This window comes from Saimiri boliviensis, chromosome 10 (assembly GCF_048565385.1).
Source record: "Saimiri boliviensis isolate mSaiBol1 chromosome 10, mSaiBol1.pri, whole genome shotgun sequence".
Taxonomy (NCBI): domain Eukaryota; kingdom Metazoa; phylum Chordata; class Mammalia; order Primates; family Cebidae; genus Saimiri; species Saimiri boliviensis.
Window position 1 is genome coordinate 66516380 of NC_133458.1, and position 24589 is coordinate 66540968.

Consider the following 24589-nt stretch of genomic DNA (forward strand, 5'->3'; position numbering starts at 1 on the left):
TTAATGATCATTCTGTGAGATAACTATATGTATTTATTAACTAATTTGTTGTTAGGTTACCAGCAAGCAAGTTCATCATACAAGATTCAAATGGCAGAAGTTGGAGGATTAGCAAAAACAATGGTTCAGGCAATGACCTTTCTTGAAAACCAACTTGTTGAGAAACTTTGGGTACTTAAAGTTCTGCAGCATCTCTCAACTTCTGGTTTGTATATTATTAAGTTTAAACACTTTGTTGTCAACTACTTTTGTTTCCATCTAAATGTCAATACTATAAAGCACAAATAATTTTTAAAATTTATTTTCAGAAGTTAATTGTAGTATAATGATGAAAGCACAAGCAGCCAGTGGAATCTGTGCTCACCTCAATGACCCAGATCCCTCTGGACAGCTTTTATTTCGTTCATCAGAAATACTTTGGAACTTGTTGGAAAAATCTTCAAAAGAAGAAATCCTACAACAGCTTAGTAACTTGGAATGTTTGCTGTAAGTGTATATGGTTAGATAGGAATGTTCTTTTAATCTTAAAATGATAGCCAGTGACATAACTAACATCTTTGTTTGAATCCGTGTTCAATTATGTTTTAGATTCATGTAGTGGCTATGTTTCAGGACATCTTTTTTTGTGCCATGGAATAAATGAATCTGCACAATAACAGGCCACACTTTTCTATATAGAAGTCTCTTGAAGTAGCTTCTTAACACTAAGTTATACCTTGGTATATATATATAAAGTAAAATTAGACTTCAGAAGAACTATTTCATTTATTTATGCAGTGAATCTATTATTGAGTGCTTACTATCTTCCAGATATTGCAGTAAGCATTAGCAACAAAATGTGGGTAAGCCTTCAGGTGGCTTCTTCACTTATTCAACAAGTAATTATCTGCTCTATGCCAGCTTCAGTATTAAGCCATAGAAAAGAAATACAACTGAAAACAATACACATATTGTCCCTGCTTTCATGGAATTACATTGTGCTAGAAGGGATGGACAGGTAAACAGACAACTAAATGAGAACATACTAAATGTTATGAAAGAGATGATTGTAAGATGCTACATGTTCTTCAGAAGAAGGTCAGTCAGTACATTTTTGTTTGCAAGTGACTAAAAACCCAACTGACCAAAGCAATATAGGAAATTTGTGACTCATTTACCTACAAAGTCAAGGATAAAACTGGTTTCATGTGCAGCTGTATTCAGGGATCAGCAGATATTAAGACTTGGTCTCTCGTCTCTCTACATTGTCTTCCATGTGTTGGCTTCACACCCAAGCCTATGTAGTAAGACTTAAGAAGTCTAGGATCACATTATCTCAACCTCAAATCAAGAAGGTTAACCTTGCAATCCTGAAGGCTCAGAGAAAAGCCTTTGAATTGAGTCCCATTTGGCCCTGAATGGTCTAATACTGGTCAAATGCTCAGTCCACAGTGATTTGTTAATGCCAAAAGAAAGAACACTTTGGTGAAAAGGCAGCTGAAGACAGCCTCACAGAAGCAAAAGTCAGGAAGGAATAAATGACTATTAAAAAATAAGGATACTGTTATTATAAAAAAAAAGGGCAAGTAGGTCCCAAGAAGCAAAGCAAGAAATATCTAATATTATTACAAAGGGAACCTAATTCAGGGTTGGAGAATGAATAATTTCTTCCTAATGAACTCAAATCTAGTATCTGAATGACAAATAGGACTTGGCAACACAGAAAAGTTTTGCTTGCAGAGAGCATCCTAGAGACGGGGAATGAAATGAAAATGCAATTAGCAAAATCAGAAAACTAAAATTCAATGTGATGAGAGCAGAGGAATAGGCTACCATGGTAAGGGATGATGCTAACAATGTTATCAGGGACCACAACATGAAAGGCCTAATAAGCCTTGCTAAGGAGGTAGTACTTTATTCTAAAAACAAAGAGTAGTCTTTAAATGATTTTATAAAGGAAAATGACGTGATTGAATGGATTATAGAGCTGTCACTTTGACTACCATGTATAATAGACTGATTTACTGTATTCTTATCTGGTACACAGAGATTAGAGGCAGATTTGGAACTGTAGAAAAGGTTAGAAATATGTTCAAATGAGTAATATAAAAAGGGAGATTTTGTTCATAGACATTTAGGTAATATTTCCATAAAAGTATGTGTTTTAGTTTGGGCTGCTATAACAAAGTACCATAAACTGGGTGGTTTATAAACAGCAGAAAGTTATTTTTCATAGTTTGGGATGCTAGAAGTCTGAGATCAGGGTGCCAGAGTGGTCGGGTTCTGATGAGGGTGCTCTTCTGGGCTGCATACTGCTGACTTCTCTTATCCTTACATGGAAGAAAGAGAATGAGAGAGCCTTCTGGAGTCCCTTTTATAAGGGCACTAATTCCATTCGTGAGGGCTCATTAGCACACTAAGGCCTCACCTCCTAAAACCATCCCATTGGGGGTTAGAATTTCAATATATGAATTTTGGAGGGATGTAAACATTTAGTTACTATATAGTTTTAAAAATATGATTTTACTTTCTAGGGCTTTGAAGGAAGTATTTAAAAATCTGTTTATAAGAGGTTATAGTCATTATGACCGTCAGCTTAGAAATGACATATTAGTGATCACTACAATTATAGCTCAAAATCCTGAAGCACCAATGATTGTAAGTATGAATCAAATTACATTAATTTTAATTGTGGAAGTGGTGGGTGTGGGTGAAGTCCTATATTATGTTGTAATATTTGTGTATTTTGTTGTAATGCTAAGTTATGCTGTAATATCACAGTGGTCACCAGTGTGCTTATCACTCTGCCAATTCTTCTTTGCAATCCTTTGGAAATTTGGAATCTTTTTCATATTGTATGATTTATACACATGTTTTCCACTTAGGATGCTTTTCTTTCCTTCCTGATGATTCAGGTTTCCATCTGGCATCATTTTCTTTCAGTGGAAGAACTTTCTTTACAATTTCTTGTGGGGCAAATCTGCTGGCTGCTGACAACAAATTATCTTGGTTTTCTTTTATCTGAAAATATATTTAATTTATCATAATTCTTAAAATCTATGCTCATTGAATATAAAACTCTAGGCTGAAAAAAATTTTTGTTTAGCATTTCAAAGATAAAATTCTACTGTCTTCTGGAGTCTCTTGCTTCTGATGAGAAGTATTCAGTGTGAGGTTCCATGGTGTAATGGTGAGCACCCTGGACTCTGACGAAAAGCATTCATTATTTCAAATCATTGTTCCCCTATGCACATCATTTTTTTCTCTCACTGTTTTCAAGATTTTTACTCTATGGTTTTTAGCAGTTTTGAAATGATGTGCTAAGGTGAGATTTGTGTTTGTTCTGTTTAGATTTCATGGAGCTTTTTGGATATATAAATTTAAGTCTTTAATAAGATTTGGAGAACTCTTGACCATTATTTCTTCAAATATTTTTTCAGCCCCAGTCTCTCTCCCTGCTTCTTCTGGAATTCTTTTTTTTTTTTTTTTTTTTTTGAAGTAGAGACGGGGTTTCATTATGTTGGCCAGGCTGGTCTTGAACTCCTGACCTTGTGATCCACCCACCTCGGCCTCCCAAAGTGCTGGGATTATCCCGGCTCTGAATTACGTTTATGTTCAACTTTTTGATATTGTCCCACTGGTTTGTGAGACTCTGCTCACTTTTCAATCATTTTTCTCTCCATTCTTCAGATTGGATCATTTGTATTAGTCTATACATTTGAATTTACTGACTCTTTTTATTTCTATCATCTCCATTCTGCTGTTAATCCCATCCAGTACATTTTTGCTTCAGATACATTTTTCAGTTTTAGAATTTATTTTGGTTCCTTTTTATAGTGTCACTTCTGACAGTTCTTATCTTTCTATTTATTATGATCATCTTTACTATAGATTCTGGTGTACTCTTCTGAAGAGTATTCTTTTTTTTAATGACTATACATTTAACTTGGCAATACTCATCCCTGTTGGGTATGGCAGCCCAAATCTCAATTCAGTTCTTGCCTGGGATGCTTGAGTATTCTCTGCACTTGTGTGGTTCAAACATCATCAGCCAGATACTTGGAAAGAGTTTGTGCACAGACTTTGGCATTCCTCTCTCTGGCTCTCTCCTTTTTATTCACTTTCCAGTGGATGTGGTTGCCTCTGTCCTCTGGTTTCAGGCCACTAAGACCACAAGATTACTCTGACTTTTAACATTCCCACAAGGTATAGAATATGGCCTGCTCTCAGGCCAAAAGCCTTTTTCAAATGGGAAACTCATGTGGTGCCATTACCTTCTACAAAATTCTGACATCCTTCCAGTGTGTGCTTACTCTTGGTTACAAGATAGTTGTATTTGTCACTAGCAGGAGAATTTCTCTTGGAGCTACTAATCATCTGTACCAGAAGCTGAGCCTTCACATATTTTATAATGTAAAAATCACTCAATGATTGAAATTGTATAATAGAGATCCTTGGCAACAGTATTCACAAGTCAGGCATGTAAGTTAAAGTTGTGCTACAAAGAACTGGCTGTGAAGACCTCAGCCCACTAACAGTGGACAAAAAGTAGTCCCAACATAAAAGATATGGAATTCATACTGTACAAATAGGGAAACAGTCCTACATAGTATTCCAGTTAAAGCTGCAACATAGGTGGACCTTTATATTTCTGTAAACATAGGTGCACCTTTATGTTTCTCTAGAAGTCCCTGGTCAGTTAGTAATTTCTCATTAGTGTCCTTGAAAACATTCAGATGAATTTCAAGAATCTAAGTTGAAGTGAATAATATATTCACCATTTGAAGAAATCATATAGATCCTAAATTAATAGGAATATAAAACTACAAGCTCGTAAGCCTTGGGTTTGCCCCTGTAAACTGTACCTAACATGCAAAGTCCAACTAGGATATCTCTGACGGGAATGCTGATGTGCTAAAATGTTTGCAACTCTGGTGATTCCTCAGGGCTTTTCATGCTAAGTAGGAACTACTTTATTATCTCTTGACCAAACATTTGATGTAACAAGAATGGTTGGGGCAGAAGTGGAGGTGTTTAAGAAGAAAAGCTGTTGAGAATAACTGGATTTTCTTCCCTTACTGTGTCATTTGAAGTACAGATAATGAATTACAGAAGTAACTATGAAGACCTAATACATTTTGGATCCTTATCAAATTTTAAACAGACTATTCATAGAATAATATAAAGTATTTCTTAGAACCTACAGAAGTTTAATATTAAATAAATCTGGGGTATTTAATGTTAAATAAGCTTATCTGGCCATATGTTTTTATTTTTTGCTTCACCTTTTATTGCTATTCATGCTTTATGAATTCAAATGAATGACAATAAGAAAATTTGATAAATGTACTTAAATAGTAAATATGAGCATCTGCATCTTAACTTTCATCGTATACATTCATCTTTATTCTTGTTTTATGTATTTATATTAGGAATGCGGCTTTGCTAAGGATTTGATACTGTTTGCCACCTTTAATGAAGGTAAAAAAAACCATAAAACTTTAAACTTCTTATGATTATCTTGATGAGTCTTATACAACATTTAAACTTTCATTTTATGTTTTTTTCCGCTCACAGTTAAAAGTCAAAATATTTTGGTAAAAGGACTTAAGCTTTCTAACTCCTATGAAGATTTTGAGTTGAAGAAATTACTATTCAACATAATTGTGATCTTATGTAAAGATTTACCTACTATACAGGTAAAGAGTAACCAAGGCAGAAAAATTAATAAAAATTATCTCACTTTGTAGTATAACTTTTTAAAAGTCCTGACTGTAAATCTTTTATCAATTCATATATTTACTATAGGAAGTAGTAAACTCTTACTGGCCTGAATTTTAGCTTTTAAAATTTTTCTTTGCTTATCTGTTAGTAAATTTAAGTACCTAAATTTAAATCATATAAACCAAAGAAAAATAGTAGAACCTAAGAGATTTAATAATACATTTAGATTTCTGAATTAAAGAGCATAAAATGAAAGAAGCTCCACATAGGCATATCCAGCCTAATAGTCTGTCTCTGACCATAGTAACAAGGACTGATTTAATGATGGAGAAAATTATTAACCTGTGATACCAATCTCAAACTCTTATGAACCTACTTTTTCATCACACAAACCTAATGTCTTTAATTACTTTGACTCTCTATGAATCTGTTTTTTAATACGTTGTTTTCTGCATAACAACATGATGTAATTTGAAGAACACTGGAACTGAATTTCACTTCTGGCTTATCACCTACTAGCTATGTGGCCTTAGCAAAATTACCTTATCTATCTATGGTTCAGTTCTTCTTTCTGTAAAGAAAAGATTACAATGCTTCAGCTCTGCTCACAGGGCTACTGTGAAGTTGAGATGAAGGCTTTATAAACTATAAAGTGATAGTAAAGTATTATTAACAATACTGTTAGTTTAGTTACTGCATTAAGTGAAATTTCCTTTTAGTCCTAAAACTACCAAGCTCCGAGGATTACCATGAAAATGAAGTAGGAATTCAGTCTATCAACATCACTACCAAAAATATAAAGATGTCTAGCAGTAAAGGCTTTAGTCAGACAGAATCCCAGTGCTGCCACTTTGTGGCTATGTGGTGTTTAATGGGTTATTTGATTTCTCTAAATCCCAGATAGCTTAACTTCAACATGGGGATAACACCTATCTCAAGATTATTATGAAGATTTAACTGAGTTCAGCATTTTCTTAGTAATGCAACTTTGAGGAATATATATATTTTCAAATGCTCAGGAAAAGAAAAATTATCTTTACAGTTATATCTTTATCATTTGTGACAAAAAAAACCACATACTGTGTAGAACCTAAATGTATTTTCCAAAATGCAAATAGAAAATCATTTGGAAAATTATTCCATAAATTATGCTTTATTATTTTAATAGAGTATTATATAAATATTAAAATTAGAGCTATAAAGATAATGAAATTTACACTACAGTTTATAAATCAATTTTAATTGATTAAACAACATTTTATAAACAGAGTCAAGTAGCACAGATTATGGTGAGCTTCTTAAAACACTGTGAGCAGTGAAATCACCCACTTTTATGTGTCATGTAATTTGTGTACCAGTAATATTACTAGTAATGATAATGAATTTGTACACTATCATTTGCAACACAGGGTATTTTTGAAACATTATATATTTAATTCTAACAATAATGTTAGAATTAGTAGTTATTCCTGTTTTCTCAACTCTAGATCTTGCATTATTTTCACATGGTCTAGTAGGGAATTAGAAAACTTGTTTTTGGGAAAGTCCTTTTAGAATAATGCCAAATTAAAAGAAAATTAAATATAATATAGCATATGATGTTTTCTTCTCTTGTGAATCATAAATACACATCAATCAGAATCAGCTATACTAATTCTGTTGTCATAATAGCTGTGCATTTTATCTCATTTTTATTAAAATGATGGAGTCAATAAAATTTAAAAATACTAGGCATATAATTAAACATGGCTTGTGACCTAACTGACATTTATTTGGCAGAATATTTATGTAAGTTCTGTTGCATGTGTTTAAATATTCACTGTAGTCATTACGTCAGACAATTATTTTTTATGGTACACAACTGAATCTGTGATACATTTCCTTTTTAAAAAGAGAGTGAGGAAAGAAATGTCAGCATTTGCCCCCAAATATTCTACTCCTATGGTTTTATTATAAGCAGTAACTAAATTACATATATGAGCACCAAAGACAAAAAAATAACACATATTATCATCAGAGCATAACAGTCCTCAGAAAAGAGAATCATAACCAACGGGTATTAAATTTTTCTGGGCTTTTTTTGGTACCAATCATAGGTCGGGGTTATTTTATAAAGGAAGTATTTTGAAATATTCATCAATAAAACATTAAAATGTAATTTTTAAATTTAATTGCCTTAGATCAAATGAAGTAGTTTTAGCCATGTTTCTAACAAAGTATCCTTTGTTCTTTCTCATAGCTATTAATTGAGGGCAAAGTTATTTTGGCTTTGTTTACCTATGTTAAGAAGCCTGAGAAACAAAAAACAACTGACTGGTCTGCAGCACAGTATGAAGAATTACAACTGCATGCAATTGCCACTTTGTCTTCAGTGGCTCCTTTATTAATAGAAGAATACATGTCATGCCAGGGAAATGCGCAAGTCCTTGCATTTCTAGAATGGTGTGAGAGTGAAGGTGAGTGGCCCTTCAAGATTCCTGTCAAAATTCTCATCTTCAGATTTCAACTGAATGCTCAGTATATGCATAGAAATAACAATGAAGTTAATTGAAGCTACAAGAAGTAAAAACATGTAGACCTGTCTTCTTATTAGTGTATTTATATGTTATTTTAAGAAAAATACAGATTTTATTTAAAGTCAGACATTAGTAAATGTCACAGTTGATGCACACTTAAAGAAATCATACATGTAATTTAAAATTTTGTATTATTAGATCTATCTAAAAATTATAATTAGAAAGAAAAATCCTAGAAATATTTTATTTGCTTTGTTTGTTTGTTAGTTGAGTCAGGATCTCACCCTCTCACCCAGGCTAGAGTGCAGTGGTATGCTCATGGCTCACTGCAGCCTCAACCTCTTGGGCTCTAGTGATTCTCCCACCTCAGCCCTCCCAGTGACTGGGACTACAAGTGCATGCCACCATACCTAGCTAATTTTTGTATTTTTTGTAGAGAGGGTTTTGCCATGTTGCCCAGTCTAGTGCTGAACCACTGGGCTGAAGCTATCTGCCTGCCTTGCCTTCTCACAGTGTTGGGATTACAGGTGTGAGCCTGAAATCAATTACAATACTGCCTAGCTTGGCAATATTATAATGCATTCATTCAACAAATATTTATGACTGCCTAATGGGTACTAGATACTGTTTTCACAACTGAAAATACATTTAGGTTTAAAACAAATAAACATCCTTCTCTCCATGGAGCTGAAAATCTAGATCTCTATATATTTTATTCTCTTCATAGCAATTGTGAATGGGAGTTCACTCATGATTTGGCTCTCTGTTTGTCTGTTATTCATGTATAGGAATGCTTCTGATTTTTGCACATTGATTTTGTAATCTGAGACTTTGCTGAAGTTGCTTATCAGCTTGAGATTTTGGGCTGAGACCATGGAGTCTTTTAAATATACAATCATGTCTTCTATAAATAGAGACAATTTGACTTCCTCTTTTCCTAATTGAATACCCTTTATTTCTTTTTCTTGCCTGATTGCTTTGGCCAGAACTTCCAATACTATGTTGAATAGGAGTGGTGAGAGAGGGCATCCTTGTCTTGTGCCAGATTTCAAAGGGAATGCTTCAAGTTTTTGCCCATTCAGTATTATCTTGGCTGTGGGTTTGTTAAGTCTCTCTTCAAGGAGAACTACAAACCACTGCTCAAGGAAATAAGAGAGGAGACAAACAGATGGAAAAACATTCCATGCTTATGGTTAGGAAGAATCAATATCATGAAAATGGCCACAGTGCCCAAAATAATCTATAGATTCAGTGTCATCCCCATCAAGCTACCATCTACCCTCATAGAACTGGAAAAAATCACCTTAAACTTCAGATGAAACCAAAAGAGTCCGAATAGCCAAGACAATACTAAGAAAAAAAAAAGAAAAAAAAAAAAAGCTGGAGGCATCTCACTACCTGTCTTCAAACTATACTAAAGGCTACAGTAATCAAACAGCATGGTACTGGTACCAAAACAGAGGTATAGACCAATGGAACAGAACAGAGGCCTTGGAAGTAATGCCAAACATCTACAACTATCTGATCTTTGACAAACCTGATAATAACAAGCAATGGGGAAAGGATTCCCTATTTAATAAATGGTGTTGGGAAAACTGGCTAGCCATATGCAGAAAACTGAAACTGGACCCCTTCCTTATACCTTATACAAAAATTAACTCCAGATGGATTAAAGGTCTAAATATAAGCCCTAACACCATAAAAACCCTAGAAGAAACCTAGGCAAAACCATTCAGGACATAGGGAAGGACTTCATGACTAAAACACGAAAGGCAATGGCAACAAAAGCTAAAATAGACAAATGGGATCTAATTAAACTTAAGAGTTCCAGCACAGCAAAAGAAGCTATCATTAGAGTGAAATGGCAACCAACAGAATGGGAAAAAAAATTTTGCAATCTACCCATCTGACAAGGGACTAATATCCAGAATGTACAAAGAATTTAAACAAATTTACAAGAAAAAAACAACCCCATCAAAGATTGGGCTGTCGTGGACCGTCCGGGACGGGTAGGTACATCTGCCGGGGGTCTCTCGACTTGCAAGAGGGTCCCAATACCTGGAAGAGGGAGTGCGCCTGGAAAAATAATAAAGACAGAGAGAGAGAAAGCGAGGCGTCTGGAGGGCTGATAGGCTGTGCCTAAACAGCAAATTTTATTTTTCAAAGGCCAGGAATAAATACACTTTCTTGGCTCTGGTTTACCTCATAGCAAGAGGAAATGCAAATGTATGCCTCACATGGCCTATACAATACAGAAGTCAGATATGCAATCAGTGGTTGTAAAAAGTAACAGAATTTCCTATAATCACAAAGCTTGTTTGCATCCAAACATTATTCACAAAGCTTGTTTACATCCAAACATTATTCCTCCTGGCTGCAGGTATCTCTGGTTTGGCCTTGTTTTAGAACTGAGATGTGAAAAGGTTTTCTGGTTTTGCTCATCAGAATATCTTTTAACCGGATTCTCCTTTGTCTACTCCTGACTCAACTTAAAACTTCCCCATTCAGGAGTCTCTGAGTCAGAAATCAAAGCCATCCCTTATGGTGGCATTTGCTTTGCAAATATCGACAGTTGAACCATTATCTAGGGTACAAGGCAGTCAGGTAAGTAAGGTTTAAGGCTTATTCTTAAAAAGTCATAAAAAGGTTAAAAGCAGGAACTGGTTGCTGGCAGGGGGTCACTCGGTCTAGCAGCACCGCATAGTTTTAGGCCCAAACGATATTGTGGTTGATATTAGAAACTGATCATTCATCTTTCAGATCCTCTTTCCGGATAGCTTGCCTGCCTCCAGTAGGAAACTGTGTTTGGGATCAAACTCACCGTATAGTGAGACTCACGCCTTTTGGGGGTCTCACACGGGAATGTTCCCCACAGTGGGCAAAGGATATGAACAGACACTTTTCAAAAGAATACATTTATGCAACCAACAAACATGAAAAAATCATTACTGGTCATTAGAGAAATGCAAATCAAAACCACATTGAGATGCCATCTCATGCCAGTTAGAATGGCAATCATTAAAAAATCAGGAGACAACAGATGCTAGAGAGGATGTGGAGAAATAGAAACACTGTTACACTATTGGTGGGAGTGTAAATCAGTTCAACAATTGTGGAAGACAGTGTGGCAATTCCTCAAGGATTTAGAAATAGAAATACCATTTGACCCAGCAATCTCATTACTGAGTATATACCCAAAGGATTATAAATCATTCTATTATAAAGACACATGCACACGTATGTTTTGTGGCACTGTTTACAATAGCAAAGCCTTGGAACCAACCAAAATGCCTATCAATAATAGACTGGATAAAGAAAATGTGGCACATATACACCATGGAATACTGTGCAGCCATATAAAAGCATGAGTTCATGTCCTTTACAGGGACATGGACGAAGCTGTAAACCATCATTCTCAGCAAACTGACACAAGAACAGAAAACCAAACACTGCATATTCTCACTCATAAGTGGGTGTTGAACAATGAGAATACATAGACACAGGGAGGGGAACATCACACACCGGGCCTGTTGGGGGGTGGGGGGACTAGAGGAGGGCTAGCAGAGGGTGGGAGTATTGGGGAGGGATAACAGGAGAAATACCTAATAGGTTTAGATGACAGGGGGATGGATGCAGCAAACCACCATGGCATGTGTATACCGATGTAACAATCCTGCACAATCTGCACATGTGTCCCAGAACTTAAAGTAAAATAATAATAATAATAGAAATCTAGATCTCTAGCCAGAAGTAATGACTCCAATGTGGTCTACCAAATTAGTAGAGCCCCAGTTTGTTTGTATTTTATTTCAGTTCTTAGAAAAAAGAAATACATTAGTTTTTAAAAAGTTTTATAAGGAAGATATTGCTTCTTTTCTGGTAGTAATTTTGCTCTGGAAATAATTTTGTACAATGCATTTTCATTAGATCAAGAATATCACCTGTTTAGGCATGAAGGAGGAAAAAATGATAGCCTTTTTATTCTCTAGTTTCCAATATGCTGAGCTACTAAATTTAGTCTTATAAAATTATTTTTCACTAAATAAAGCAATTCTTCAGTCTATCCTTTATATCATTTATGTTTGTAGAAGACTTTAAGGCAAAAGGGGAAATGCTAGCTAATAAGAAGAGAACTGATAGCTAATAGTTATTCAGAACCTACTATCTGGTAGGCCTTACACACCTTCCAAGTGTTAAGTCACTTAGGCCTCTCAACAAACCTAAGAGGTATAGGTATTACTATTATCCCTGTTTATCAGATGGGTAGAACTTAGTCTAAGAAGTTAAATAACTTATTCTTGGCCACAAGTGGCAGAGTAAAGATTTCACTCAGGTTCTATAATAGAACCCACAATTAACCAACATACAATACTCAGAACAGGATTTTCAACTTTTTTTTAAAACTAGAAACATAAAGCTACTTCTAAAAGAAGCTTTTAAAGAAAGCAAAGCATAAAGAAGAGAGGATTTGCCTTGATACTAAGCAAGACCTACCATAAAGCTATTGTAATGGAAGTTTTCTGGTACTGGGTCTTGGATAGTCAACAGCATGTAGTACATGGAAGGTTAGCATTACGAGAGATGATATTGCCAATCAGTGAGGGAAGGATGGTGTTGGGACAGTTGGTCTTCCATATGAAAAAATAAGAATTAGATCTTTTCACTTTTTTTTTTAAAAAATCAGTTGCAAAATTAATAAATTGATGTAAACTTGAAAAGTCATACCGTTGAAACTGTTAGAAGAAAATATGGGAACATATCTTTATGCTAGATATCAGGGTAGGAAATATTTCTTTAAAGGCTTGTAAGTTTAAGGTACAAGAAAAGATCGATGCATTTAAGTACTATAAAATGTACAAATGTCCGTATGACAAAATCTAAGTGAAATACTAATCTACAAATTGAGAGAAGACATTTACTACCCCTGTGACTGATAATAGATTAGAATCCAGGTTTATAAAGAACTCCTACATATCAACAAGAAAACAACTCAGTAGAGGAGTATGCAAAGACAGGGACTGCCATATCACAGAGAATTAAAAAAAAAATTTTTTTCAAAAAAAATATTAAAAACTCTCAATCCCATTGGTAATCAAATATATGCAAATTAACGTAACAGTGAACTATCATTTCAAATTTAACAGATTTCAGAGAAAATCAAGACCAAGTACAGTAGCTCACAACTGTGATCCCAACACTTTGAGAGGTCAAGGCAGGAGGATCACTTGAGGCCAGAAGTTCAAGACCATCCTGGGCAACATGGCAAAACCCCATTTCTTAAAATTAAAAAAAAAAAAAGCTGGTCATAGTGGCACATAACTGTAGTCCTAGCTTCTTGGGAGGCTGAGGTGGGAGTATCACTTGAGCCTGGGAGATTGAGGCTACAGTGAGCCATGATCACATCACTGCAATCTAGCCTGGGCAACAGAGCAAGATCCTGTCTCTTAGAAAAGATAAATTAATTCATCTTATACATAGTATCTATATAAATACCTTGGGAAACAATTTAGCACCTTTAGTAAAATGCAATGTAGATATATCCTATATGATTCTAGTGACATGGAAAAACTCTTCTTAATGGATAGAAGAGGACATGAACCAGAATGTTTATTGTAACAGTTTATACTAGTGAATGGATAAACTATAATTCATTTATAAAAATGAATGCTGAAAGCAATTAAAACGAATACTCTATATCTACTTGTGACAATGTGAATAATTTTTAAAGCAAATATAATCTTGAGTAATAAATAGAAGCAAGTTGCAAAAGGTATATATGATACATTTCAGTAAAATTCTAAAACATATTCTGAGAACAGAAGGAGGGAAAAGGAATAATATTTTACTTCTCTAAAAAAACTAAAGCAAATGTGACAAAATTTTAACATTTGTTTAAACTTTTGATAAATGTATAAGATATCTGATGTATTGTTTTATTTATTTGAAATGTTTTTGTTTTAAATTATCAATTTTTCTCCACAGATCCATTTTTCAGTCATGGTAACAGTTTTCATGGTACAGGTGGCCGAGGCAACAAGTTTGCCCAGATGCGCTACAGTTTACGACTCCTGAGAGCCATGGTCTACCTTGAAGATGAGACTGTAAACAAAGATCTTTGTGAAAAGGGAACAATTCAGCAAATGATAGGTAAAATATAACATGGTGGTTTACCAATGAAAGAGGAATATTTATAATAGCTGTAGTTTTGTTAGAAATGTTCTTCTAAAATTTATTTTGTCTTTATGACTGAGAAACTCTTGAATATTTTCTTGATTTTTGTTTCATTTGTTTCATATTGTTGCTATAAATCAGTTTTTCTTCTTACTGAAGTATCATAATCGCTAACTTTAAACATTTATTTTTTCAACTCAGATACTATTTCATTTAGGATTATCTTTATCTTTTTTTTAAATGGATTATTCTACTTTTTTTTTTTTTTTTTTCTGAGACAGAGTCTCTCTATCACCCAGGCTGGAATGCAATGGCATCATCTCGGCTTACTGCAATTTACACCTCCTGGGTTCAAGTGATTCTCCTGCCTCAGCCTCCCAAGTAGCTGGGACTACAGGCATATACCACCATGCTGAGTTAATTTTTTTTGAATTTTTTTTAGTAGAGATGGGGTTTCACCATGTTAGCCAGGATGTTCTTGATCTCCTGATCTTGTGCACCTCTGCCTCCCATAATGCTAGGATTACAGGTATGAGCCACCGCACCCGGCCAGGTCAACACTTTTGGCCAAGCCTTTTGGAGCTATTTTAAAACAGGATAACATGGCATTTCCAATGCATGTTTCATAACAGAACACTGGTACATTGGCATTTACAGAAATGTACAGAGAAGTTTCTTTTCTGATATGAAATATCAGAATATCCTTGACTTTCAGCTTATACTTGACTATGCCTCATCACCATATCCCCTAAAATAAGTACACATAAACTCAGTGTAAAATTCAGAACCCCTGAACAAAAGCTGCTTTGCCTTTTGTTATTTAAAAAAGTTATCTAGATCATACCTTTCCTTGACCTTGAAAAGAGTTATTTCAGTCATTCAGATGCAGTGATTACTTCACTAGTCAATTACATTATCTGGTAGATGTTAATGTTAATTATAAATGCCTACTCAAAAACTCTTCTACTTGTTAAATTAAGGTGCTTACTCTCTCATCATTAGGGGAGTGGGGTGGTGCTCTCTAATAATAGTAATATAGAAAATAGCAGGAAATCAAAGTATATTGAAAAGGGAGCTAGGTGAAAACATTTACCCTTTTGCCCAGTTTGTTTGGGATGAACAAATCTGAAAGTGTATTTTATCATTCCTGTGCACATTCTGTTGCATAAAACTCAGTCTAACTAGAGGAAATCCAGGAAATATAATCTTTCATATGTCTAGGAAGAAGTCTTAATCCTACCTGTACTAGGGAATAGGGTAGGGAAAGGGGAAAACAAATAGCAATGGTTCTTCTTGTCTTAGAACCTTTTCCCGTTAACTGAAAATAAGCTGATCTTTATGTTAAGTTCTTGGAGGTAGGGACCTTGTCTAACTGAGTCTAACAGGGCTTTGTAGTGGTAATGTGCTCAATTTAAGTAGTAACTAGATTTTAAATGTAAATGTTTATACACTTTTTGGGTATAGTGTACACTGCTTGGGTGATAGGTGTACCAAAATCTCAGAAATAACCAATAAAGAACTTAGCTATGTGACCAAAAACCACCTGTTACACAAAATCTATTGAAATAAAATAAAAATGTTTATATACTTTCTGTGTAGACACTGGGATTACAAACATGTATAATGCAGGACACTGAGGACATTTTCCTTAATGAGAAAATAGAAACTATGTGTATCATAGAAAGATAGCATGTGTTACCCTACATGTCATCAGTTAGACAATTAATGGGTAGTACAGAATAATGTGACAGCAACCAAGAGGCTTGGGTAGCTTTCAGAGCTAGAAAGTCAGGATTCTGTGAGGTAAGGGTAGTGTAAAAAGGTAGAAAAACAGACAGCGCTCAAGCAGGGAAATAGCATGAACAGGGAGACATGGTCCTGAAATATGCATGGTGATGTGTTCAGAGCTAGTTTAAGAGGAGCCAAAGTTTTATGACGACAAATGACATAAGATAGGTTAATTGTATAGCCAGAGGCTAAGCTGGAATGAGTTTTGAGTGATTGAAAACAGTTCAAACTTCATCCTCTTAAGGCATGGAGAGCCACAAGGGGGTTTGATTAGTGACATATGTACAGTGTTGTATTTTAGGAAGAAGAATCTAGGAGAAATAGAATGATCTAGAACAAGAAGACAATAAAGGCAAGGAATTGAAGGGTACTTAAATATGGAAGATTATCCTATGTTACAGACAGCAGGGAATGTTACTGCCTGTGTCCCATTAGGAAGGAGAATGAGATAGTCTAAAAAGAAGTAGCAGACCTATGGCCAATCAGAATGGATTCCTAGAAGATGTTCCTGATAAATGGAAATAGGCCCCTCTATCCATGGCATACCCCAGCACTGGGCCTCCAGCCGGTTCAACTAGCCTCCCTTAGGGTCTGATCCCACACCTGTAATTCATCCTACTGGGACCTAGAAAAGTCCCTCAGGGACAGTTATAGAGATAGGCTAGGATTTCCATGTCCCTCTACTTTGGAACATAGCTCCATACTTTTCTGCTAATGCCAGTGACTCCTTTAACAGAGAAAAGGTGACTTTTGTTCTTTATTTAAAGCTTAAAAAAATCATTTTTGAGGCAAAATTGTATCAGGAATATAATTTCATCAATGTTAGTGGCCCCTCTTCAGTCCCATTCAATTTCGATTGGAAGCAAGAGAGGGATTTTAAAGGACAAGGAATATTGTTACCTCAAGTTGTTTAAAACACCTTCAGTTAGACATCAAGGAAAGATGCAGAAAATAGTAACAGGAATAGAAAACACACTTAAAAAGATCTGCCACCTTTGCTTAGACTTGACCCTGTTAACCATGAGGAGAGGAAGAAATTAGGCAAACTACAGTCAGGAAACTTCTTCATATATTTGCAAAGGCACTCATTTTCTACCTCATGAAACTCTGCATATTTTTAAACATAGTTTGCTAAGCAAAATGTCAGGTTATTGGGGCATCCTTTAATGACACACTATTAATTCTGTACTAGAATTTCTGTTTATGTGAGGCTACCGATTATATTGAGAAATTCTATAATTGTAGGTAGGGCTACTGATTGTATTGCAAACTCTAGGAATTCATTTATCATCTTTTCATAGCCTCTAGGTTACTATGCAATGAAAATGTCCTCTTCTAACATAGTTTCTCAAGGCTGGGCATGGTGGCTCACACCTGTAATCCCAACACTTTACGAGGCCCAGACAGGAGGATTACTTGAGCTGAGGAGTTCAAGACCAGCCTGGGCAACATAATGAGACCCTGTCTCTTTATAACAAATAAAAATGAGTAAATAAATAAAATAAAAGTTTCTCTAGCCAAAGAAACTTTTTAGAAGAGATTTCCAAGCAGTAATTGATCAAAATAAAAAAGTATCTAATAACTATACATCCTTTAAATGTTTTCATACCAGGAATCTTTAAAAATACAATAAGCAAGACTAATGAAAAGGAAGAAGCCATTGTTTTGGAAATCCAATCTGATATATTACTTATCCTATCTGGTCTTTGTGAGCATCATATTCAAAGGAAGGTATGTATGCCTGTTAAAGTTTTGTTCAGGGCTCCCAGTCACCTAACACTATAAACTATTTTTGTAACTATCTATAATTGTATTTAGTTTTGTGAAAATTTAATATTTTTGTTAATAATTAGAGTATAATTATATAAAGTAAAAGGTACAGGATATACAATGATATACACCCATTTCACTAATACCCCAATTAAAAGAGAGAGCATTTCTCACTATACAAAATTTGTTCATCCCCTTAGAAGTCACCCACCACTCACCTCCAGACAAACTACTATTCTGTTTTCTATTACTATAGGTTGGTTTTGTATATTCTTTAAGTTTATATGAATGGAATCACACAATTTATTGTTTTATGTCTGGATTGTGTCATCCAGCATCATATTTTAGAAATACATCCATGTCGGCCAGGTGAGGTGGCTCACGCTTATAATCTCAGCACTGTGGGAGGCTGAGGCAGGTGGATCACCTGAGGTCAGAAGTTCAAGACCAGCCTGGCCAACATGGCAAAACCTTGTCTCTACTAAAAATACAAAAATTAGTTGGGCATGGTGGCGCACACCTGTAATCCCAGTTACTCTAGAGGCTGAGGCATGAGAATCGCTTGAACCCAGGAAGTGGAGGTTGCAGTGAGTCCAGATTGCACCATTACACTCCAGCCAGGGTGACAGAGTGAGACTCTGTCTCAAAAAAAAAAAAAGAAAAGAAAAGAAAAGAAAAGAAAAAAGAAATATATCCATGTCATTCTATGTATCAATAATTCATTTCTTTTTATTGCTAAATAGTATTGCATTGTATGAATATACCAAAATTTGTTTATCTGTTTCCCTATTGATAGGTAGGCATTTGGGTTCTTTTATTTATGGCTATAGTGAATAAAGCTTTGGTGAACATTCTTGTACTAGTCTCGTACTAGTGCGTAATACTTTCATTTCTCTTGGGTAAGTACCTATGAGTGGGGAATTGATGTAGGTGTATCTTTATCTTTATAAGAAACTGCTAAACAGTTTTACAAAGTGGGCTGTACCATTTTAAATGTTGTTTGGGGTTTGAATTGGGTTTAAACCTAAAGCCAAAAGTTAGAACGAGATCTTAATCCCCTTTTATCTTTTTTAGCTCTATAGTGAACTCTGAGTCTCAGAGATTGATAATTTAAATATTAAATAGCAAGGGATGGAATTGGAAAGATAAAAAAAATGATGGTTTCAGTAGATAGATCTTAAGTGAATGCCTGCTTAGCTCCAAGCTTTGATGCATCAAATTTCTCCTCATATTCTACCACCCTGTGCTTGGGCTCCTCTGGAAAAATAATCATGATCTTGCTTACTGGGAACCAGAACTGAACAACAAGGCAATGAGAAAGGTAATTAGAGAAAAATATTAAGTGGTTAAAACTTCAAATAAATTATTAAAGGTTTTAACTACATTTATATCTTATTTCTCTCTTGGGGTCATTAAAAAATCATGATAGTTATTACCATATAATAATTGATCTGGCATAATGCTAGACTGCATTCATTATAATGTTGAAGAAAACAGAATTGCAAATTTTATGACTTTAGGAGAAAGGGAATAAAACAAAAAATCTAAAGGGATATTATTAAACTCGCATGTTGATTGATACCCCCTGTTAAAATGATTAGTTTTATAATAACTGGTTTTAAACTCCTCAGAACAAGTAGTACAGTTTTTCAAACTATAGTAAAAGCAGTATTTTTCTAACAGTGTTGCTGTATTTCTCTGGTAGAAAAACAATTTTAGGGGATAAAGTAGGAAATGAAGGAATTATTTATTTCAAGAAATAATTTAAAACGAATATCTTAAACAGGAAATTTTTGGAACTGAAGGAGTAGATATAGTTCTTCATGTGATGAAAACAGATCCCAGGAAGTTACAGAGTGGCTTAGGCTATAATGTACTTCTTTTTAGTACATTGGACAGCATTTGGTGAGTATTACTGTAATCAAATAAGGTAGACTCACACCAGTCATGCATCACTTTACAACACTGGGGATACATTCTGAGAAATGTATCCTTAGACGACTTTGTCTTATGAAAACATCATAGGGTGTACTTACACAAACCTAGACGATAATAGCCTACTACACACTTAAGCTAGATGCTGTAGCCTAAAGGCTACAAACCGTGTCATGTTACTATAGTGAATACTGTGGCAGTTGTAACACAGTGGTATTTGTATATCTAAACATATCTAAACATTTTAAAAAGTACAGTTAGACTACAGAATAAAAGATTTTAAAAAATAGTACACCTGTAGAGGGCACTTATGAATAGAACTTGCAGTATCAGAAGTTGCTATGAATGAGTCAGTGAGTGAATGGTGAATGAATGTGAAGGCCTAGGACCTTATTATACATTACTGTAGACTTTATCAACACTTTACGCTTAGATTACACTAAACATATTTTAAAAATATTTTTCTTTTCTCAATAATACAGTAAACTTAGCTTACTGTAATATTTTTTACTTTATAAATGTTTTAATTTTCTGTAAGCTTTTGGCTCTTGCAATAACATTTAGCTTAAAATACAAATACATTGGCTGGGCACAGTGGCTCATGCCTGTAATCCCAAAACTTTGGAAGCCTGAGGTGGGTGGATCACAAAGTCAAGAGATTGAGACCATCCTGGCTACATGGTGTAACCCCATCTCTACTAAAAATACACACACACAAAAATTACCTGGGCATGGTGGCACACGCCTGTGGTCCCAGCTGCTCGGGAGGCTGAAGTGGAAGAATCCCTTGAACCCAGGAGGTGGAGGTTGCAGTGAGTCAAGATTGTGCCACTGCACTCAGCCTGGAAACAGAGCAAGACTCTGTCTCAAAAAAACAAAAATACAAAAAAAAAAAAAATTAGCTGGGCATGGTGGTGCATGTAGTCCCAGCTACTCGGGAGGCTGAGGCAGGAGAATCACTTGAACCCTGGAGGCAGAGGTTGCAGTGAGCCGAGATCACGCCACTGCACTCCAACCTTTCAACAGAGTGAGACTCAGTCCCCACCAAAAAAATACATTGTATAGCCATACAAAAATATTTTCTTTCTTTATATCCTTATTCTCTAAGTTTCTTCTTTAAAACAAAACTAAGTTGTTTTTATTTGTTAAAAACTAAGATACCAACACAAATTAGCCTAGGCTTGTGAAAAAATATTTGTGTGCATATGTTTTATTACACTTGCATAGATATTTCTGTCCAGTATACACCTAGATTAAAAATGCCTAGATCGGGGCATTTTTATGTCTGTTCAGCTTTAAGAGATAATACCAAAAAATTTTCCAAAATACTTATATCAATTACACCTTTCCCAGTAGTGTGGAGATTTCTCCTTGTTCCACACCCTTACCAACACATTATATTGTATCTTTCATGGTAGCCATTCTTGTGGACTTGTGTGCCAGTGTCTCTTTGTAGTTTTAATTTTCATATTCCTGATTACTAACAAGTTCATTTGCCATTTGAATAGCCTCTTTTTTGTGAAATCCCTGCTCAAGTCTCTTGCTTTTTTGATTACCTATTATTTTTTATTGAGTTCTTTATATGCAGTGGACATGAGCCTTTTTCTGTTATGTTTGTCAAATGTATTCTGCTACCCTGAGGTTTACATTTTCACTCTCTTCACTCTCTTTTTGTTGAAGCAATAGTCTTAATTTCAGTGTGGTCTAATTTACCAGTCTGTTTTTTTTATGGTCAGTACTTTTAGTGCCCTGTTTAAGCAGTCTTTTCTTACCCCATAATCGTGAAGATTACTGCCTGTGTTTATTCTAGATGCTTTATTATTTTGCCCTTTACATTTAGGCCTACAGCAGGCTTCCGCAAATTACGGCCCGCGGGCCGCATGCGGCCCCCTGAGGCCATTTATCCGCCCTCCCCCACCCCCCGCACTTCAGGAAGGGGCACCTCTTTCATTGGTGGTCAGTGAGAGGAGCACAGTACGTGGCAGCCCTCCAACGGTCTGAGGGACAGTGAACTGGCCCCCTGTGTAAAAAGTTTGGGGATGCCTGGCCTACAGTCTACCTGGAATTGATTTGTAGGTATGATGTGAGGTGAGGTACAAGTTTTATTTTTTTTTGTATGGATGTAATCCAGTGCTGTTTTTGGATAAACCATTCTTTACCCACTGCTTTGCAGTACCTTCTTTGTACAAATCAAATGTCCATATGTATTTGGATCTATTTTAGGCTTCCTACACTGCTCTACTGGTCTTTTGTCTATCCTTCTATAATACTGTGCCATTTTAATAACTAGGTCTTTTTAATAAGCCTAGACATCTGGTAGAGTAAGTCTTCCTACTTTTTCCTTCCCAATTAAGATTGTCTTAGCTTTTGCTGACCCCTTGCATTTAGATATTATATTAGTCAAGTTTCCCTAGAGAGACAGAACCAGCAGGAAAAAAACAGAGAAAGAGAGATAGATTGAGATTTATTATAAGGGATTGGCTCACACAATTAGGAAAGCTAAAAAGTCCTAAGAACTACCATCAGCAAGCGGAGTACCCAGGAGTACTGATGGTGTCCTTCCAGTCTGAGACTGATGGCCTAAGGACCAGAAAACCCAGTTGTCTGGGTTGCTAGGGCATTTGTAAACTATCATTGTGCTGGTGGGAGTGTAGCAGTGAGGACGACCGAAGGTCACTTTTATCAGTATCTTGGTTTTGATGGGTTTTAGCCAGCTTCTTCACTGCAACCTGTTTTATCCGCAAGGTCTTGATAACCTGTATCTTATGCTGACCTCCTGTCTCATCCTGTGACTTAGAGTGCCTTAACCATCTGGGAATGCAGCCCAGTAGGTCTCAGCCTTATTTTACCCAGCCACTATTCAAGATGGAGTTGCTCTCATTCAAACACTTCTAACAAAATAATCTTAACTGCAAGGTGAGATATAATCAATAATTATCCCATATTTGAAGTGCATCAACATCTTGAAACAGCAATGTCGACAAGGCCTGTAAATATTTTACAGAATTTCATTCTGAACCCAGTATGACTGGTCAAGGCCTAAGGCACAGTTTTTTTGTTTTTGCTTTGCTTTGTTTTGTTTTGTTTTTTGAGATGGAGTCTCATTCTGTCACCCAGGATGGTGTGCAGTGGCATGATCTTGGCTCATTGCAACCTCCACCTCCTGGGTTCAAGCAATTCTTCTGCCTCAGCCTCCTGAGTGACTGTGAATATGGGCATCCACCACCATGCCCAGCTGATTCTTGCATGTTTAGTAGAGATGTCATTTCTCCATGTTAGCCAGGCTGATCTCAAACTCCTGACCTCAGGTGATCTGCCTTCCTCAGCCTCCCTCCCAAAGTGCTGACATTACAGGTGTGAGCCACCATGCCCAGCCTGAGGCACAGTTTTAAGAGGTCCTGAGAACATGTGCCCCAGGTAATTGGGCTATAGTTTAGTTTTATTCATTTTATGGAAATATAAGACATCAATCAGTACACATAAGGTATGCTTTGGTTTGGTTCAGAAAGGAAGGAACTCAAAGCTGGGGTTTACAGTTCAGAGATGGATTCAAAAATTTCCTAATTGCCATCTGTTGAAAAGGGTAAGTTATTATTTAAAAACCTGGGATCAATAGAAAGGAGTATCTGGGTTAAAATAATTGATTGTTGAGACCAAATTTCTTATTATATAGAATAGTTGGTAAACATAAAAGTTGCCAGATTTAGTTAAATCTCTCTTGGATCAGGAAAATCCTTGGACAAGGCAGGGGATTCTCTGCAGACTATATTTTCCCCAGAAGAGAGAGCTGTGCAGGGCCATTTTAAAGTAAGTCAAAGGAATATATTTTGGGTAAAATACTTTGATTTCTTTCAGAGCCTACTGTCATATGGTGCTATACTGGAGTCAGGTTGGAATCTGGTATCTCATTGCTGTGAAGGGTCTGTTTTTTCATTCTTAAGATCTCTGTTTTAATATTAATACTGGTCAGTTGTGCCTAAATTCCAAAGGAAGGAAGGTATAATGAGGCATGTCCAACCCCTCCTTCCCATCATGGCCTGAACTACTTTTTCAAGTTGACTTTGGAATGCCTTGGCCAAGAGAAGGATCCATTTAGTTGATTGGAGATTTATTGTTGGTTTACAGCAACAATGAATGGATATACCTTGAAAAAAAGTTTCTAAACCAACCAGAGAAGGTCACTAATAATAATTAATATTATGAAAGCAAAGGAGAATGTTTCATTTGTAGGAAAGAAATAGGCAGTTATGAAAAAGAATTAATACTGGTTTTTAAAAACATTGAAATTAGGCAACACTGGGAAAGTTTCTTCAAAGTTCTATTTTTTTTTTTAGGTAAAACATTAGCTACTTGATTTAAGGAAATGAAGAAAACATATTCTTTGAAAATGCTTTCATAAAAATAAAGCTGTACAAATTGAATTTAACAATAAATGTTCATCAAATGAATTACTTCCTTTTAATTTAAGGTGCTGTATTTTGGGATGTTATCCCTCAGAGGATTACTTTCTTGAAAAGGAAGGCATTTTTCTCCTTTTGGATGTGTTGGCAGTAAGTATGGCTATAACTATTGTAAGATGAAAGAAAAATATGATTAATAAAGAACTTTTCCAAATTGAGTACCATAGGGCACTATTTTAGGAATAAATGTGCCCAAATCATGTTCAAAGGTACTGTCTTAAACAAAATCGCTCCTAGAGATTCATA

General features: G+C 35.5%; 1 protein-coding gene across 4 annotated transcripts in view; it reads left to right on the top strand.

Annotated features, from left to right (window-relative positions):
• Positions 1–24589, top strand: part of CFAP69 (cilia and flagella associated protein 69) — a 72746-nt gene that overhangs the window by 27960 nt on the left and 20197 nt on the right. For all 4 annotated transcript variants that reach the window (XM_003921184.4, XM_010345134.3, XM_074379391.1 and 1 more), the window contains 10 exons: positions 56–205; positions 309–486; positions 2514–2637; positions 5412–5460; positions 5557–5678; positions 7943–8159; positions 14202–14366; positions 17791–17909; positions 19735–19853; positions 24352–24433. In XM_003921184.4, the coding sequence (XP_003921233.3) occupies positions 56–205; positions 309–486; positions 2514–2637; positions 5412–5460; positions 5557–5678; positions 7943–8159; positions 14202–14366; positions 17791–17909; positions 19735–19853; positions 24352–24433 (1325 nt within the window). The remainder of the gene's footprint in view (positions 1–55; positions 206–308; positions 487–2513; positions 2638–5411; positions 5461–5556; positions 5679–7942; positions 8160–14201; positions 14367–17790; positions 17910–19734; positions 19854–24351; positions 24434–24589) is intronic.